The 21,123-nt window shown below is 39.4% G+C and overlaps 1 protein-coding gene across 4 annotated transcripts in view; it reads right to left on the reverse strand.

Annotated features, from left to right (window-relative positions):
* The window catches only part of LOC124411800 (SET and MYND domain-containing protein 4-like), a 63,143-nt gene that overhangs the window by 28,567 nt on the left and 13,453 nt on the right, over positions 1-21,123 (reverse strand). For all 4 annotated transcript variants that reach the window (XM_046891267.1, XM_046891259.1, XM_046891275.1 and 1 more), the window contains one exon: positions 17,150-17,436. In XM_046891267.1, the coding sequence (XP_046747223.1) occupies positions 17,150-17,436 (287 nt within the window). The remainder of the gene's footprint in view (positions 1-17,149; positions 17,437-21,123) is intronic.

The following is a 21,123-nucleotide window of genomic DNA, read 5'->3' on the forward strand; positions in this document are numbered from 1 at the left end:
AGGTCGCTAGATAAAAACTAGTGATTACAATAATTTTAAAAGTAAAATATGCTCTCGCGATCATCTGGGTGCACGGCCGTTACGGCTGAGCATTCCTTGGTTGGAACGCTCGGCCGTGTGCCCAGCGTGATATGAGTAACCTTCCTCGATTCCGCTACAAAAGAGCTATGCACCGTCGAAATCTCAACCCATTCCGTTCGTTCGTTTATTTAATATAGGAAGGAAACTGATCAGTTCACTTGGTCGGTAAATGTAGGACTGCTACATCGCATTAAATCCTACAGTATTCTGACCTACTGAATTTAATGAATCTAAACCTGCGGTCAGATCAAGGCCAAATTGAGAAAGAACTGTTTAAGCCGAATAAATCACCATACGGATTTTACGGGTCGTTGAATCTAAATCCGCGGTCAATTTCACTCCATTAGGTCAGGATCAAGGTTATTCCATGGGGATATTCCAAAAGAGACGTTAAAGCGGGGTAAAGCATCATCCATCATTGACATTTCACTCACCATACATGATGAGCAATCTCTGAATTGATATCTATTTATTTTACAAGATTGAACGTCTGTTGCTATGCTAATCTACCTCCAAACTAAACAGTTCACTGTATATATTTTTCATGTCAGCGGCAATTTTTTTTCGCAGAGAACCAACTTCAAATTTACAAAAAATATAACAAAAAACATCGTGATTTTTCTCGCAGTTGTGAGATTCCGAATCATCTGCAGACTGCTTGCTTTTAGTATGATACTCTGCATCGGCCAAGTCACGTAAAAATGCAAAGCTGCGGTCGCATGATGATGACGCCTGCGGGCTCGCTTCCTCACCCTGACCAGATGCCGATACTGGGTTTCCGAATCCCAGCATCCTTATAGGTATCTTACCTGTGTCTGCCATGACGGCATGAACGCCAGAATCCGGGGACTTAGGCGGATAACATATTTCTTCGATGCTGACACAAGCAAGGTCCCTATTTATATAAATAGACCTGATGCAGTCAAACAGACCTTTAATTCGGAGTCAGCGACCTTAAGACCTACATGTATGATGATTTTCTTCACCTGAATGATTTTTTTCTGAAGTTGAACTTAAACTGACCATGGATTTGGATTCAGTAACCCCTAAAACCTAAACGATAGGTAGTTTATGCTGTTTAAATGATTATTTCTCAATTTGACTTTAAAATCACCATGATCTTGACCTGATGGAGTCAATCTGACCACGGATTTGGATTCAACAAGTCAAACTGCTGAAGGATATGAGTATCTCATCCTCAGATAAGAAAAAAAAAGTTTTGTTGTGTGGCTGAGTAATACTGTTTTGGCTTATGCTTTGAACCTATACACATATACCTATGTTATAATCAATATAATGTTCATTAAAGAATAGTCGAGTATACAGAAGTGCGTCTTCCGATATGGAAGGGTGTACCTTACTGACTCAGAAAAAGGAGACAGAACAAGGACATCGTGCTGAATAGTTTGCTTGGCATATCACTAAGGAGGCTATACGCCCGTCTGTCAGCTTCAGAATATGAAATCTTGAAGTAGTATAGCAGTACCGGTTCTGGATACAAATCCTTACATTCCCTACACAGCTCCCAGATGCACCCTTTTTTAGAACGTTCACGGGGTCGAGGGTTGTCCCCACTCTGACTGATTATCGATCATTCGACCAAAACCCTGCAAATTATCATGATGTTTACCCTCGTGAGATAATAGGCTTGAGGGTCTTTGAAAATTATCGAGTCACAAGTATCCAAAGGGTACAGGCACGATTCGGAGAACGGGTAGTGTCGACGTGGATGGTATGTGCAGCGTTATCCTCTCAGCACAGATGGCATAACTGCTATGTGGCGATGATGTCTTATTCCGGAACATGGTGCAGGCTCCTGAGGAGAATCGACTGCCGATAAAGTACTTCGGTGGCCAGCACAACTAAGTAGAATTTGCCGATACGTCGACTATCGAACATTCAAGTTTCAACCGAACGAGAAAATTTAATCGTTATCTTTGTTCTAATTTGTAACGAATCCGGTTTTTACGAGGCTGCTGCCTGTGTAAAAACCGCACTGTTGTGAGTTCTATTACGGTAAATGCTGCAATTTATAGTGAAGTTAATATTAATTCCGACCTCCTCTATTTGGATAAAAGATAGATCGACCTTGCTGAACCTAAAAAAAACAAATTATGCTAGCTATGCAGACTTGGGTTGTACCCAAGCCGCCTTTGTTCATGAACAATCACGCTCTCTTGATTCCCCTTCACACCACAATAGCTTTCTTGCTTATGTGGTCTATCGAAGACATAAGAAGTAGGTGTATGTCATCTGATCGGTGACATTGGATAGCCGGTGCACCCATCTGTCAGCCAAAGAGTGAAACAAATTCACCTCCCTGTTGTCCGACGTGGGTTGATGACAACTCGACTGTTAAGGTGCATATAAAGACCCGTTGTACACCTCGAAAACGCGGGGATGCAAAACTCCTATACCGCTCAAGCGATCAGAGCGAAACTTGGGCAATTAATGCCTTATTTTGACAAAAAGTGGAGCGTCTTTTTGCTTTATCAAAATTTTGAAAAAAAAATTACAGATTAGTTATCACCCACAGAAATGGGCCAAATCTTCACAGTTAGACTGAATTGATCGAACTATCCGGTATGATGCCACTCGGCGGTGATGAAACACACATTTTGAGCCCAGTCCCACATGAGATTTGATGGTGAATTGACGAAATGGCAGCTAATCTGGTTTTCGATTACGAAGAACACCGAAATCTCATTTTGGCAACATTTGTTACCGAACTTTCATGCATGCCGGTAATTTCTTACCGACATTACACGCATACATTACCGGCATGCGCGTAATATCGGTAACAAATGTCGCCAAAATGAGATTTCGGTGTACTTCGTAATCGAAAACCAGATCAGCTGCCATTTCGTCATTTCACCATCAAATCTCATGGGACTGGGCTCAAAATGTGTGTTTCATTACCGCCGAGTGGCATCATACAGGATAGGTCGATTCATCCAGTGCAACTGTGCAAATTTGGCCAATTTTTGTGAGTGGTAACCAATCTGTGAAATTTTTTTCAAAATTTTGACAAAGTAAAAAGACGCTCCACTTTTTGCCAAAATAAGGCATTAATTGCCCAAGTTTCACTCTGATCGCTTGAGCGGTATAGGAGTTTTGCATCCCCGCGTCTTCGACGTGTACAACGGGTCTTTATATGCACCTCAACCTGTAAACCAGGGACTGCCTTGGCTACCTGTCAAACTTCACCGTAAACCTGAAAGTTTTTGGGCATGGTGACACTGACACTGGTAAAATTGACAATTGCCTAAATCTTACGTGTTAACAAATCAAATTCAATCAAAAATGGAAATTAGTGTTCTAAAGTCAAATGATACAAATTGCGTATTGCGCTCAGATGACAAGAAATTCCTTTTAAAATAAAGATAAATAGAATAATAACTTTTAGACAAATAAAATGAAAAAAAAAGAAAAATAAACGTTGCATGAATTCAACCTAATATTTTGTTTGTGTGTAATTTCCTCCGTCTCTATAATCTGATTGAATTTACAGTTTACTCGAAATCCCGTGCTATTGTGGACTCAACTGCGTAAATTTTCCAAGTGCGTAAAGGTGCGCTTTGCTTGAATCTCTCTAAGAAATAAGTCTAAATTCGGTAACACCCTCCAGACGAGTGACACTCCGTTACAAACGGTGAGATACTTCAGCGCTTGGCCCGTCAATTGCTAATGAAATCTACGGTGAGACAGGTAGGCGCTATGCCGTACATCTATACATATCCTCAGTCAACGCATCTACTAATGAGGCCCTCCGCGGCACTCGTATTTATACCCGCCGTGGTTGCGCGTTACGATGCATTGCCATCGTCCCTTCTCTATCCGTGTGATTTGTCCTGCGTCTCGTCAAGCTAGTGTTCGTTTGCGAAAACTCGGTCTTTTTCGGATGCCGTCGAGAGCTGTCGGTCTATTGGCGATTGCCTTCGCGGCATAAGTCAAAGACTCTTTAGCATAAGTCACATCGCCTATGTTCGGGTATTGTCGTTTTCCTAGAAACCTAGAACCAAGTAAGTTTTATAATTGTTGTTGTAAAAATAAAGAGAGCAAATGAACTTTATTAACGTCACGAAACTGTTCTATTGCCTGATACTTTAGAAAAATAATTGATTTAAGAAAATCGTCAACAACCTAGGAATGAATATTTCTTTCCTTAAGCATGTAGATTTTTTACTGTGAAAATTGATGAAGATAAAACAAAATAAAGGTTTTTTTGGTAGAATGTAATTTCATCTTATACTTTGAGAAAGCACCATGTTCCCTTATCTTCATATAAGGTTTCACACCACAGTTAAAGGCACGTGGGTTGCTGGCGACCCGACACGCACTTATTGTTAGCTTGCTCGTTGTGAAGACAGATTCATACTATGAAAGCGTGACCGAGCGCGTAGAGTCCCAGCCAATTGAATTTTTTGAACGTGGGCATAGGTATTTCTCCCTTACTTGGATCCTGAGAAATCACACAAACCAAAAATGTTTTGGGTCTCCATCGACCCACTTTACCCGGATCGGGTTATGCATTCAAACGTGTGCCGTTTTCGACGAATCAATCGCACACCAAGAAATACAGGCACAAAATCCGTACGAATCGTTAACTTTTAACAACATCGATGAGATTTGAATCACCGTTCAGCATTAGGACTCATGAATATCACTGAGCAAGAGTTCACTGCATATTTCTGGAAAATTAGTCGAATCAGACGGTACTGCAACAGTGATCACAACCTGAGTCAATAATGCCAACTGCTATTTGTTCGAAGATATACGGTATAAACTGAACGCTGTAGAGATTGTTGAATGAAAAAATGTTGTTTGATCAGTCTGCTGAAGGGTTTCGCTTCGCTCAACCCTGGTCAGTGTTGGATTATGGAAAATGCTGGATGGCTCGATGTTGAGGAAACGAAAAAATTAACCGATGACGATGGTATCTTCGAAGTAGTTATGCCCTTGAGCATGATATTGGACTTCGCTGAGGACTATCACAAGATCAGCGTTTACTCGAAGCATGAGCTGATTCTTACAAAATCAAAAAGTGATTTAAATGCCATCGTTCAAAATCAATGAGAAGATTCTAGAATCGCGAGAATATTGGTATAAATACCTTGAAGGTGGCGGCATTCGAATCAGTATTTTTCACGATGCAGTTCATAGTTGCCATGCAAGGAATCAAGAGACCGGATCCCGATTTTACACCAAAAGAGTTGGCAGTTGTATCACTCAACAAAGAAGCTGTACCGTCAATTATTCTCTTCAAACCATCGTACACACACCGTGGGATTGTTTACTCGGTCGTTTAAAAGCGAAAATTTGTGGCTGTCACGTAATTATCATGGGCTATCCTGGCAAGGTAGTAATTTACCTTTTGAAAAGCTTGCATGATTTCTTCATCAGATGCCTAGCACTGCGTAATGCTTCAACAGCTTACGTAAAAGGATCGGAGGAGAAAATTTGCAGAAAATTTTGGATGAAAAAGTTGAAACTGTTGATTTGATGTATTTGGGTTGTCCACCGTTGCAAAAATTGAACAAAATGTCAGAAGTTACTGTGAAATGTGAGCAGCATGCCTTGTTACGCTGGAAGTGTGCTACTCAAAACGTGTTAATACTACAAAATTTTCTGCTGAAATACAAAAGTCGATCAGCGTCTACTCGAACAATTCTTTATCCCCATTGGTTAAATCATGGTTATGGTACTGTTGAGTAAGAAACAGGTAATCTCTCTTATATCGATATTATAAATTCTGTGTAAAACTGTGAGCATAAGTTTTTTTTTTTTAATCAAATGTTTTTCATCAATATCAAGCATCAATTTAGAACCTCTTCCCGGCTAATTAGGATGGATATTTCTTTCAACGAGTTTTTTCAGAGTTAGCACCAATTTCTGAACTCTCCAGAATTCATCGTCGCGCCGAAACCCGTGAGATACAGGTTATCACCGTCGAGTCGCAATTTAAGTACGAATTTTTTGTCAGCCTAAATTCCGAAAATTTGTTCAGGATCGTTGCATGCCCCCCAACGTTGAGGCCCTCTCGAAACCTCTCGATCGTCAGAGGGATGGAAGAATCTTCCCGAAGCTGACTCACGATGAAGGAACCTTCTCGAAGCTCAACCTGCAAGGTTTCGAGGTTAAACGGTTAACCGTTCGCGGTTGCGCTCGGTTTCTCGACCCTGCTCGATGAGCATGGTAACTTAGCGCGCGATTTATCTGGTAAGGGTAAAAACTATGGTAACACACAGCGTATTTCAGAGAATGCGCATGGTAACGTAGAGCGTGATTTATCTCACGAGGGTAAAAACCATGGTAATTTACAGGATTTTTTTCCGACGATCGATAATCAGTCAGAGTGGGGATAGCTCTCTACCCCTTAAACGTTTTAGAAAGGGTTTGCGTCTGCGAAATGTGCCAGTAATGTGGGGATTTGTGTCTAGAACCGGTAATGCTATACTACTTCTTGAATCTAAGATTTCCTCCGTTTGAGTATTTGGTTGTTTAAACAATATTCAATTATTCACATATTTTACAGAATATCTCTCACGGTAAGGCTTTAGTAAACCTACCGGCTAGCTGCGGTTCCAAAGGAATGTACTTGACAATCAGTTCTCCACTCTCTACTTTCTCTTCAATATAATGATGTCTTTTATCAATATGTTTCGTGAGCTTGTGAAACTCAGGATTCTTTGTTAGCTTTATTGCACTTTGATCGTTCACATAGAGTTCACTCGCCCTATTACGTTCTGAATTGAGATCACTCATTAAACATCTTTCTAAAATTATTTTTTTCTCAATTTAAGCCACCTGATCCTCGCGATTCAACTTATTCAGAAGCTGTTTCCGTATACAAACATAAAAAAAAATTCTCTATCTATAAAAATATAGGGGTTGAAAACATGTAGCCGCAGGGAGCATCTGGATACTCGGCTACCCACTTATAGACGACAAATGATTTAGTCACCTGGAAATAAGTTTTGATATTGATAAATGTTTTAATGAGGTGACACAAGTTGATAAAAAAAAAATAAAGCCATGCTACAGATCAAAACTTACCGCGCGCTGCTTGCAGAGCGCTCGGAACCTCTGCTCCGATTTCCCTTTGCGTTAACTGAACTGTCTTATAAGGCTTGAAAATAGCTCAAATACTTTTTATTTATGTTTATTTGATAAAGTGAATCGATTTTGGATGGTTCCATTCACATTTGAACTCAAAAAATAATAAAACTAGATATGGGTACCCGGGTATCCTGGGTGCGAATTAATGTGGTAAAAGCTGGCTGCGCACATAAGGGCTAACCATATAAACTCTTTGGTAGCGATGGCAGCGGAAACATATTCAGGCAGGATTCTACTTTGGGCACTAGAAAAAAAAGCTGTTTTATGAATTTTTTATGAGCTTATGAATAATTTGTTTGGGATTGTTAGACTTGATAAATACAATTTTGAAATACGTTTGAAAAAATTTTATTATATATTTTATGCACTTTTAACATACGAAAACACCATTTGAATACAATGCCTCGATTGGTATGAAGGTTAGCACTGGTATTGAAATTTTGAATTTGTAGGTTTAATATATCACGAATAACCGACGGAACTGGAATTATTTAAAAGTTCTGATTTTTACTGTTTTTTTTCACAAAATGCAGTGAAAAAACATGCAATTTTTGTCTTCCTTTTTTGCCGCCATTTTGTTAATCTTGTGTGTAGAATCAAATTCTGAACCTATAAATTCAAAATTTTTCTGTTTTAGATGGCCCGTTTTTGAAATTTCAACATCAACGCTGACCCACCTACTAATCAAGGTGGTCTTTTCGAAGGGTGTTTTTGTATGTTAAAAGTGCATAAAATATATAACAATTTCTTTCAATGTGTTTCAATAGTGTATTTATTAACCCTAACAAACCGTACAGCAATATCTTTATTCATAATCTGAGTTCAATCAAAGTGAAAAAAATGCCCGGTAGATGATCACGTGGTTTCGAGATCACTTGCGTGATCTAGTACCTAATACAATGCCTAAATCAATTGTACCTCTGAAGTAGCGTATAATTCTTTCAGCCACCTACCGATAGCTAGCATCGTAATTACTAAGAAATCTACTGACTAAATTAAGTGCATACGAAATATCTGGACGAGATACCGTAGGTATGAATAACAAGGATTTCACGGTTTTTCCTAAAGGCGCGTCCAATTTAGGAACATCATTGGTCACTGGCTCTAGTATCAGATGAGGATCGGCAGGAGTTTCTAAAATTGTTGTAAGTCACTCTTGAAATTTAAATATAGCCGCGTCTACATCTATGTCGATAAGGTCGATAAGTAGGAATGGCGCTTCTCGCGTGTAACACTAGGGCCACTTCCTGTTTATGTTCTCTTCTGTTCTTTTGTCAGTCGCGCTACGAATACCACGCCGTCAAGTAAGAATAAAACCCACTCTCAGAATGTATCTATTATTCGTCTCATTAATTATTGCCTTGAAACCATATGCAACTTCCCAATCCCGCAACAAAAATTTTAGCATCTGACATCCTGAACCTCTCAATAATTTTTTAAATGTAAGCAGCATGATACAAACGCATTACGTCACCAGTTTTTCTATTGCGCTTAATTTGTAGTCCCACAAGTGTTCCGGCTCTCCCGAAGTTATTCTGAGAGATTCTTTTTAATGTGCTCAGAACTTTATCTATCGCATAATGATTTCTTGCCGCTATTAAACCATCATCGACATATAATGCTTGATATACTTTTTTTCATCTATCTCTCCTATAAAAATACATTTACCAGCATTGTGCTCCCTGAAATCAAAATACGTTGACAAGTATTTGAAGTCTCGGTTCCAAGAGCTGGATGCCTGTGTCGGGCCATACAGGGCGTTTACACGTTTACATACAACAGGTCCTTGTTCACTCTGTACACTCAGACCTTCAGGCCCTTTTCATCCAGCTGTCGAAAAATGCGGCTTTCACGTCAAACTGCACTATCCGAGATTCTTATATATCACTTCCGCATAGAATCGTTACGCACAATCAGCGAAAAAGTTTCCTAATAATCACGCCCGGATTGCTGTAGAAATCCGCGTCCAGTCATTCCGGTTTAATTCCTCTTTACCTTGAATACCCTTTAGATCAATGGATTCTTTATGGTCGTCGGCAGGTACAATTGTCAATGTACCATATATTTCGTGCGCTTTCAATTCATCTTCAATCGCTTGCATCCGTTTGTCTGCATCCGGGGATGTTGTTGCTTCTTGGAAAGTGTATGGTTCTGCACTTTCGGTTACGTGCACCTCATACCTTGCCGTTCGCTTTATTGATTCTCTGTCGCGGAGTTGCCTTCTATCTTCTCTTTGCTGATGTTCACCTTGGTCAGCATTTTGCACATCTTGAGCTTCGTGGAAAACTTCTTTCTCCACTGCTTCGTGAGAAGTAACTCCATCAGCTCCAGCAACTTCATTTGCTTCCGTGTTATTTGTAAGATATTCGAGAGGGAAGAGCACTTGCGACTGAAAAGACTGATTTACTTGACTGCCGTTCTTATTGCAAATAACATTTCTTTACACTTTTGTTTTCTTTCTCACTGAATAGAACAGGCGATAATTAGTCGAGTCAGATTCGTAATCCATCAGCATCAACTTCTGCGCCCTCAGATCCTACTTGGTCCATAGTTGATCTGGTACATGTACAAACGCATCCGATCCAAAAACCTCGATATGCGACAGGCATGGTATCTTTCTTGTTCACATCTCGTCAGCTGTGGTATCTTTGGTTTGCGTTCATGTCGTCCGTTTCAATAAAATATAACAGCTGAAGCCACAGCTTTAGCATACAAGTATCTTGGAAGGTTTGTGGCGTGTAATGTTGCCTGTGCACTTTCCATAATCGGTCAATTTTTTGTTTTAGCCTGTCCATTTTGTAGAGTTGTGTATGCTGCACAGTGCCGGCTTCAGATATTTGCCCGCCCGAAGTAGTCCGGTGTATGGCTGTCCCTATTATACAGCTGACCTCAATCAATCTTCAAGATCCTAATATGAAAGTCAAATAGTCGGCTTTTTTAAAGGGTGTTATAAATACTAATAATTTATATCCTTCAAACAATACGTCGTTTTTTGGATGTGATAGCTTAACATAAAACATGAAATGTGGTGAAATATACAAGTAGACTTTTTTTCTCTTAATCCTCAAGACTTACATCTTCCACCGTCGACACTCTGACGACGCAAACTCATTTATCAAATCGTCATTTGACGGTGACTCCATTATTTCTTACTCTATCGAAATTATTCCAAGTCCAGACAGACGTCGTTATCTATTGTTGACCGCAGATAGTTTTTTTTATCAATTTTGATTTGGAAAATAATCTCTCTGTGGATACTACAATGACCCGTAAAGTAAGAAATATACGCAGAGCGATGAAAACGTTTGGATGAATGGGGGCCATACCATTTGTATGTATGTAATTTAGCACTTTGATTGGTGTAGCGAACAATTCTGAGTCCAAATGTTGTAGCAAGGCACGTAGCTCGTCACTCATGATGATACCACCGAGGTCGCAGTCGCTTTGGTAACTCAGTACGATTTGTTCGTGTTGTGTTTCCACATTAAAACACAATGCATTTACTATTATAATTTTATTGTAGTAAGTAAGTTATTACAGTCGAGCAAATCTGAAGCGTGTGTGCTCTCTTAGCCATTGTTGACGACAGACGTAGAGACGCAGACGGACAAGACGGACAACAGACCCGTCACATAGTATAACATGATATATACAAGGTTGCGTACACCTTTACACACATACCTCACAGTTCGTCTTTACAAGGCTTGAACAATGTTTCTCTACCTATTTCTTTCATCTTTTGAAAGTCATATAGGAAGCTGAAGTAATTGCTGTATTCCGTTAGCTGTTCGAATCGTTCATCTATACATGCTATTGGTTGATCCAGAGCCTTATAAAACAATTCACACGAAATATGTCTTCAAGGTTATTTATCACTTCATCGGGTTGCTCATACTCAAACTGAGTGCGTTTTTGTCGTCTTCGAACATAGCTTACCGGTGCGAAGATTGGTTCAACTTCTAAATTTTGTGCAAGTTTTTCAGCATCTGCAATGAGTTTATCGAGTCCACCCTATATTCTGCGTTCTACAAAATATGATTTGATTCGCTCACGAGACGTCACGGCAGTTTTTACATCAATTTTTAGGCTCTGAAATAATTTTCTGCTTCCATTTACTTTAAGAAGAATATCGTACCAGAAAAATAGCAGACAAAGGAATCTGAAATCTTTTGTTTTCGAGGTCAAACATTCGGTTTTAAATCTCGTAGCGGTATCATTATTAATGTCATTGCAAATTTCGTATAATGTGTCGTATACTTCTCCAATTAGACATCTCAAATGTTTGAGTGCGTTAACTCGACTTTCCCACCTAGTTTCACTAAGAAGTTTCAATGTCAGTCTGGTAACCTGTTTCTTTAAGCTATCCCACCTTTTCGTCGAGGCCAAAAAGAAGTTGTAAAATTCTTGAACAAGAGAAAAGAAACCAATAATTTCCGTTGATACTTTGACAGCATCGTTTACTACTGAATTTACCGAATGAGCAGCACAACGAATGAAAAAAGCTCGTGGATTTATGTTTCGAATTCTGTTCTGTACACCTGAATGCTTGCTACGCATATTCGACCCATTGACGTACCCCTGATCCCTCATATTCTGTACCTAAATGTTTAGTTTCCTTAATTCGTTTAGCAATAAATCTGTCAAACCTTCTCCAGTTGTGTCATGTATTGGTACAAAACCAAGGGACCGTTCTTGGATTGCCACATCCTTGTCTATCTGACAAGTGACAAACCGAATAACAATGAAAATTCGTTCCGTGTGACTGCTATCAGGGGTCCAATCTAAAATGATTGTTCAGTATTTTACCTTCAACACACTTCGACTATTGTGTCTTTTATGTGATTAGATATCAATTCTATAAGTTCGTTTTGTGTATTTTTGCCAAGATAGTGAGTCTGCATTTTTTGGTTTTGTAAACCCATCTTTGTTGCTATAACTCCTGATCAATTTTTCTAGTCCGAAAATCCATGCGTACCAAGGCTACTACCCGAATTGTTGAATAATTTACAACAAAAACAAATTATCGAGTCATCTTTTTCAGAATAAATTAGCCAATCAACGTGCATGTTAACATATCATAAAACCAATCTAAGCAGCATGGTGCCTTTTACTTGGCGTAAATATGGTTTAATTTAAAAGGCTGGCAAATCCATACTCAGCGTAGGCACTTTGCACAATTTGCTCGGTGCGTCTCCATCACCACGGTGAGTAGTATTTCTATTCGATCAGGATACCCGGTATGAAATACTCAGTATGCCTGCGTTGGAACGGCAAGAGAGAGTGTACTCAGCTCGGTTGCACCTCGAATGGCGTGTAGCCGATAAATGATTGGGTTATAACCCCTCATTGAGGGCGTAGAAGTATGAGAAAAGACCAGAGGAAGGTGGTAGAGGGGGGGGGGGGACTGGTGAGGAGGTGTAGAGTAGAAATGAGAAAGAGGGCAAGGGCAGGCAGGACATGGCAGGGTGGGAAGCGGAGAGGAAAGAATTCTATGAAAGTAGAGGGTGGGAGATAGGTGAGGTGGTAAGGAAATGGGAAGAAGGGGAAATGAGGGGGGAGGATTTAGTAAGTGTAGAGAGAAAGAAGCAAGAAAACGAGCAGTGAGAAAGAATAGTAGAGTCGGAAAGCAACAAGAAATACAATAAAGGGACAGGGAGTGCCAGGGTATTTAAGAAAGGGGTGGAGTGAGGAAAGATGGAGTAGGGTAGCGAGGTTCAGACTAGGAGATGCACTGAAGGGAGGGAGATATTGGGAAAAGGAAGAAAGTAGGGTGCGCGGCATATGTGGGACGGGGGAGGAGACGTAGGAACACGTTTGGGAGATTTGTTCAGGGTGAGGTAGGGAACGGGGATGGCAGGAGATGAGGAAAGAAGTTTTAGGTGGGGAGAGACAACGGGACGAATGGATAAAGAAGATAGGAAGGTCGAAAGGGGAATTGAAGGAGGGATGAAGAGCGTGGAGGTAGAATGGTGCAGCGGAAACGGAGGTCTGGATGTGTGTGGGGATGGATGGAGGAATGAGAGAGAGAGAGAGAGAGAGAGAGAGAGAGAGAGAGAGAGAGAGAGAGAGAGAGAGAGAGAGAGAGTGGGTAATGGTGGTTTTCTTTTGAAATTTTCTTTTATCCGCCAAATGAAAATGAGTGTGTGTAATAGATGAGTAAGAGGAGCGTATGGGAAACGAGTGTTAAACGAAAAGATTTTGTAAAATATTGTGAAGTAGGATCAAGGTTTAGGGTAAGGATTATGTAAGCGGAACGGAAGTCCGCAAAAGCTGTACCCCTGTATAGGGAAATAAAGAGCATTATATATATATATATATATATATATATATATATATATATATATATATGTATACCCCTCATTGTGAGGTGAGAGAGGGGGAAAAAGTGATGCACGGTTCTTTCAATTGTGAGAACTCGCCACTGCCAATAAAGCATAGCTGATGGAGAACTTATCAGGTGGAATCCTCCGATTTCCCTGAAACTCCGCTCAGTGGAAGAGGGGTCAAAATAAGTGGACACGTGTCTCGGCTTATCCGTAGACACTCAATCGTTTCCGAGAAAATGACGGTCAAAGTTTTTAACGTTTCTTACCTGCCTAGCGTACCGATTGCACACTTTCGCGCCCCGTGTTCGAAATCCGATTTGTTTTTTCTTTTCTTTTTGTTTTCTTCTTTTTTATCCACCCCTGCCCACAGAAGATTACTTTACGAATGTTTTTTGCCAATGTGTGTTGAAATAACGCTGTCTTTATTCGTCGATAAATTTTGGGTCTGGTAAATGATTTGAAAAAAAAATAATTAAATAAAATGAGAAAATTCTTCGCAATTGTTCTCGGTGAAATTCACACCAAGAAGTGTGACTATGGCAAACCTGCCTTTGCGAGATGCTCATGGAGTTCGGAATTTCTATATTTCGAATGTTTCTACGATCTTCAAGGGAATGCACCGAATTCCTGCAGCGTGAAGATGAGAATCAAACATAGCATTCAATATAAGAATTGATACAGAAATAAATCAGAAGAATTAATATAAGAATTGATATGATAATTCGTATAAGAATAAAATATAATAATTAATGTAAGAATTCATATAAGGATAAAATATAGGAATGTAAGAATTTGAAAAGATTGTAATTGCGCGAAACCATACACGTAAATATTATATAATATCATAAGTACATACAACTCATTATGAAAACGATTTGTAATTTTACAATTATTATTATGCCCTGTATCCTTTAATTTGACAAGAAATATTCGTAAAGTCATCTTCTATGGGCACGGGTAGATGATAAAGAAAAAAGAAAAAAAAAAAGAAATACATCGGGTTTTGAACACGAGGCACAAAAGTGTGAACAGTGTACGCTAGTCGATGCGACACCGCTTTGGTTGAACACGCGGTGCGCTAGAAGGCACGTAAAAAACGTCAAAAACCTTGACCGTCATTTTCTCAGAAGCGGTTGAGTGTCTACGGACACGCCGAGACACGTGTCCGCTTATTTTGATCCCTCTTCCACTGAGCAAAGTTTCAGGGAAATCGGAGGATTCCACTTGATACGTTCTCCTCGTGAGATGCTTAGTATGCCCGTTGACCGGAAGTCCGGCTGGCTCACAACGCCCAGAAGCGAAAAACTCAGCGCACCTTCGGGAAGTCGAGACCACGTCAGGTTCAATGCGGTTGTGACATGGCTACATCAAAGGTTGCTCAAATCGCTTGCCTCGGAGCGACGTACGTCTATGCGGTGCGATGTCGCTGGTTACGAGTTTTATTTTATTTATTTTTATTACATTTCGTCTCCCCAACTTTCAAACAAAAACAATACTGAACTTCTATATATTTTCACTGTTTATTCACACAAATGGTCTCTCAATGTGCAAACATTGTTTAAAAACTCGGTAATGAATATCACAATTAGCTTGTGAAATATGTAGCGTGGTTGGCACTTTTATAGATATTTCTTGTTACGCATTACCAGATTCTCGCAGCACACACTCGTGATAGAAGACGCACTGCTCCATGAAGCAATACAACTTCAGCATGGAGCTAGAGGTCTCATATCGATAGCTCGTGAGTTGCCCCAGAGCACGATGTCACTTGTGATATTCCGAGGGGAAATCAATACCAGATAACGGTAGCCTTTCTCATGGTTTGAATAAATCACATAATCATGATCGAGTTTCTACCGCGTGCACGATATGCAATAGGTGCCAGCCGCATGCCTCTGCCCGCTCGCGTACAATACCCGACAGCACTAAGCCCATTGTATTAAGAAGGAGTTCCAGTCGATCTGGATGGAGAACAAAAACATAAAATTTGGTACTTGACGCACGATCTTATAGAATTGATGAGTCTCGGAGGGTGGCAGGACACATGACTAAATTCTTATAAGTATACATGCTCCTTTTAGCGACGTGGTTTGTAGTTCGCATTATGAGGCGCTGATAGACAAGCGTATTGTGTTCCCTTCACCGCTTTGCAATTGTCCTAAGCACGCTAAACACTCGAGGTTATTACGGCTATCACTGTTCTTCCGGTCTGCGCAGCTACACGCAAGATAGTTGCGCCACGCGGGGGCTGGCGACGTTGAGAAGGACAATGCCTTAGCCTTTGTTCCAGATACCTAATGAAGTACCACTCGAATAATGAAAAATGATAATGCGGTCTACGCTCTTGTACAGAAAGTTGGATAGATACTGACACGTTCGATATCTCTAGGAATTTTACGACACACCGTGTTGGATGAGTACCGTTTGCATTGCCCATCGTGCGCCGCAGACGCTGTACATGGGTTTGCAAACGAAAGCTGGTGGAGGATACTCTCATTTTGAGGGCAGGTTTTGTCCTTCGTGATGTAGCCGTCGAAGCGAAATTTCGGCCGCAGCTAGCTTCATGAAAGAAGGCCCGAGTGGGGCCACCTTCTCTCTACCCACTATAAGTCTCTTAATCAGATAAAACTAAAACAACGCCGACAGTTGACCAATGATTGAGTAATTACAGAAAAGCAGAGTCGAACACAGTGACCTGTATTCATTTAGCCCCTATCGCTTGGTGAAAGTAATAGTACACTTTTTGAGAAGATCGTTGGCAAAGATCGAGTTTGCACTTTACTCGTTCGCTTTGAAACTCATATTTTACATAGGATAACGATCTTCAATTCCAATTTTCGATTATGAATTAACAATGTACATGAATATAAAATACCACACTCCTGCATACGTGGTGACACGACTACCAATTTGGACTCAAAACGACGGGCTCCGCACCACATAAAAGTTGGGGTCGTTTTGAGATCTGTATACAAGACAGTGCCATGGTCTATTCAAATGTTGTGATCTTTGTGAGGTATGAGATACTGTTATGATCCTCAGATGTTTTTTCTAAATCATGTTACACGTTATTCTGAGCAGTCATGCTCAAAAAAAGAAAAAATCCTTAGTTTGGTCGGTAATTTCCCGTAGAGAAAATATCCCGGAGTGAAGTTACTGCGGTCTCAATCAACGCGGATGAGAGTACGCACGCAGTCAAATAAAGGTGTTCACGGACGGTAGGAGCGGCGACTGCGCATGTGCAGGTGTGATGTTACGGCATCGTACGGGTCCGGCGCATTCAAAACGTTCGAAATATTTCCGATATTTCGAATACAAAATAATAAGTTGGGCCTCAGTAAAAAAATAGTTTTTGAATACCCAATGGGATTTTAGTATTTGAAATTTATAAAAAAACTGATAAGGTAGCAAAATACAGATGAAAATTCCAATAATTCTTATAAATCATAGTCGATTGTTTCAACTATGAGAAAATTTGCACTTAAAAAAAAAACATTATTTCTATTGAAATTTTTGTTGACTGTTATTCATAAATTATCTTCTTTTGTTACATTATACAATCTATATGTTGAAGATCAATTTGTTTGAGAGTTTCATATTCAATGCAGCTTGAATTAAAATACCTGAATTGGATTCTGCTACTTCCGTGTCCTTCCTCAGCTCGTCAATCCGCATACCATTTTGCGTAACAACGATCAGTAATCGCATGATTTTTGTCAACATTCGTATTTTATCTTTGTCAACGTTGAGTAAATTCGGCAGAAGAGATATGATCCGACATTCGATTTGATGTGCGGCAGCCCAAGCCAGTTGTTGACAGTGATTCGAACAATACAACGCCATTGGACAGTTCGGGCAAGCAATCAAATTGTAGCATTTAGAGAGGCAATGATGACAATGCGTATAGTACCTGAACAAATTTTTGAATATTTAGTATAACAGGGAAATTGTAAGTTTCGTTTTCCAACACTTGCTACGAAAGTTTGATTTTCGAAATCTGTGTAGTGTGCGTGAAGTGCCACATTTTCAAAAATAATATTGGCGCCTGCGCACAACTGAAGTACTCGATTTTACACCTAACTTCCTTTAGCGAAAGCGGAAATGCGAATATCTCAATTTTACGTATTGTATCGTTAAGCGCCCGAGCATCTTCATTGCTTCTCCAACCAAACGTTCCTTCACAGGTGCTGGAAAAAAAGCGCGCGCAACATGTGCGGAGGGACAATATCTGACTCGTTCGATTACAGCGCTCGCCTTCACTCATACTGCATCCGCACAACAATTGGGCAATTGCTTAGAGTACACAGATATGGAGGAAGCATAGATGCTGAAAAAGTGTGAACGAAATAATATAATATATACACGTGGAACGGGTCTTTTTCGCCGAAAAGTCTGGTACACATAAAATATTGAAACGTAAGGTAAATTTTAAGTAAAAGCTAAACAATTTAATGATTGGCTTGCACGAAAAAACGCAACATTTTAGCGGCATGATTCAGTAACTGAATGAAACTTACTGATAGTATAGGTACTAATACAACAACAGCAATATTCTAATATCTGTATGCTTTAAGGGTACATTATAACAAAGCCTTGGAGCCAGGCACCGGAATTTTATGGTACGACAGTGCTCGGAGCGCTGGCGTGAATCGGCCAATCGGAGCCTGCGAGACAGAGAAGAGATGTAGTGTTACTACTTCCCTCTCTATGCCGTTTCCTACTTACGCGAAAGGGTATACCAGGCTTCCTCCATGTCTGCATGCTCTAAGTACAATTGTAGCACTTCCCTTCTGCTCGTACCACCAACTTCAGGCTGCGCTCCTATGATCCGGAATTCGTTCCGTACGGGAATCTAGTCACTTTAAATGCGCCAATCAGAGACGTTCCGGCTTCATTCGTTCCGGGTTGTTCTTTTAGGGCTCTCCCATGATCTGGAATTTGTATAGACGGAACGATCGCTGGCAAATCCCAACCCTGTCTCATCCGGTATAGTATAGCTTACGATTAGATCCGGTACCTAGCCAAAGCGGCTGGTAGTCATTTTTCATTGTTAGTTTAACGGTAGTTGAGTGGGTATATAATATATTATGACAGTTACAACGTGACGATATATGTTAACCAAAAGTGATGAACTTTCCTAAATAGATTTGCTGGGATAGCACCTTTGTAAAATAACGAGGAGACATAGAAAACAGGAATCTGTGCAAAGCGACTCTTTCGCCTGGTAGAATAACTGGACAAAGTATAATCAAGATGATATAGAGATTGATTGCATATTTAAGCATATTCAGAAAAAAAGCAACCGATGGACTGTGGTGACTTATAATTTCGTTTGTATTATAAGTTTTGTATAATTTATTACTTTCTGTTCTTTCATGAGCATGCGACGCCGCTATTGCCAAAAACCTTGTAAACTGCTGGATTATTTCACTCAAGTTTCCTTCTTTACTTGCTAACAACGTGTAAAGATTAATAGAAACAAATAATTGAGTCATGGCGCAGCGACAGAGTAACATCCTATGTGTTCAAGCTAGGTTATTCGGGGAACACAAACGGAATAACAGCCCGCGTCTGCAAGTCAGGAATTGAAATCAAGGAATAGGCATGCTATGTGGTATAAAAATCCATTATTAATGGTGGGACTACGACTACAGTGTAACAACCTGCGTCCGTGATAATAGCAATAGTGCAGCTACGTTGAAGGCTAGTCAGAAGTTGCAAACTGCACAGCTACGACATAGCAGTCTGCGATTGTGTAAGAGTAGCAAAAACATGTGACTGCACAACTGCTGCAATGAAGTAAAATCCGCCTCAGCACAGAGATAATTAGTACTTGTGATTTATTAAAATACTAACTGTTGAGACACTTTAAACACATATTTTCGCAAGCTACAGTCTGTCCCTGTTCGAGCACCAAACAAGAGAAGCTCTAAGTATAATTAGTCGTTGAGGATATGTAATGACTGCTAGCCCTGGATTGTTTTTCGTAACAGTTGCCGGGTCTGGTGAGGATTGGGCGTATTAACAGTTTCGCGTATTATCAACCAAGCAACTGACCATGCCGGTAAAAAAAGTTTTTCATAACCAACAACTGTCGCGTGCGAAACGTTGGTAACATACCGTCGCCATCGTAAAATTAAAAAGTTGAGAAGATTCGGTGAAAGAGTCTTTGCCAGAAGCAGGTGAAAGATATTTCGAAGGCTGAAATAATTTTATGAGTTTTTCCTAAAATTTGGAAGCGGCAATTGGGTTTTGATTCAGAAAAATTATGCAAGTTATTGAACAAATGTGAAATTAATAATGAAAATGAATCTACCATGAGGCTGGTTGCAAATTAATTGGAATGAAAAATAAAAGTCTTGTGGATTTATTTTAACTTCTGATAAGATGTTAACATTGTCTTTCAGTAATACAACTTATGGAAATGGGACGAAAAATACCTAAAAAAAATCAATTTAGCTTTTGCATAATGTTGACCTACTTGTCCAATCATATTTTTTTTCTCAATTGTTGAAATGCTAAATATTGATTCGTAGTTTTTCAAAGTGCTGAAAAAGACGGGTAAAAATTTTTTTTCCACGGGAAAAAGCTTGCACCGTTCAGAATACATAAATAACATTATTGAAAACAACCGTTGCTTTTCATTAATCGATTTTCAAAGGGAATAATCCGATGGCTTTCATGTTTTGTTGGCTTTTGTGATAATGACTACCTGACGTTCGTCGGGGTTTGTTACAGTATGGACTAAAGCGTTAGTAACAATCAAGTGTTACCTAATTTCCAAACAATATTTTATACTATATATAAATATTTAATTGTATATAAATATTAGAAGTAGTATTTTTGTGTAGAAGGGTCTGAATTTTCCGCTGCAAATAAACTGTATTTTTAAGAAACTACGGAAATTTAACGCACGTTAAGAAATTATTTTTATACGTCAGATGCATCTTCGTTCGCAATAAAGATGTGAGCCTTGACTGAAGATATGAGGTATTCCATCCCAAGTGTGTAAACCCGTGACCCTCACCCTCTCGGATTTTTTTTATTTTTTTTATATGATCGTATTGAGCCTAAAAGAAACCCTCATATTTTTTTTAGATTTTTTCAAACATCCCTTATTTCAAAAAAAAATTTTCAAAAAAAAACGCCATTTTTTAAAAATCTGAAAAAATTCTCCAAAAACCCTGATAACATATAAAAATTTTCAACCTATCACCCGTAGTGGGCAGATTTTTTTTAATGTGTTTTACGAGCTATTAACCTTCACAAAATTCCAAAAAAATTCTCAAATAGCTCACCTTGAGCAGATATTGAATTATTTCGGTACTCAAAATGAATATAAAATTCATAATTGATAATATAAAATTCATTTTGAGTAGCGAAATAATTCAATATCTGCTCAAGGTGAGCTATTCGAGAATTTTTTGGAATTTGGTGAACGTTAATAGCTTGTAAAACACATTAAAAAAAATCTGCCCACTACGGGTGATAGCTTGAAAATTTTTATATGTTATCACGGTTTTTTGAGAATTTTTGCAGATTTTTAAAAAATGGCGTTTTTTTTTGAAAATTTTTTTTTTTTCTAAGATAAGGGATG

Source organism: Diprion similis, chromosome 2 (genome assembly GCF_021155765.1).
Source record: "Diprion similis isolate iyDipSimi1 chromosome 2, iyDipSimi1.1, whole genome shotgun sequence".
NCBI lineage: Eukaryota > Metazoa > Arthropoda > Insecta > Hymenoptera > Diprionidae > Diprion > Diprion similis.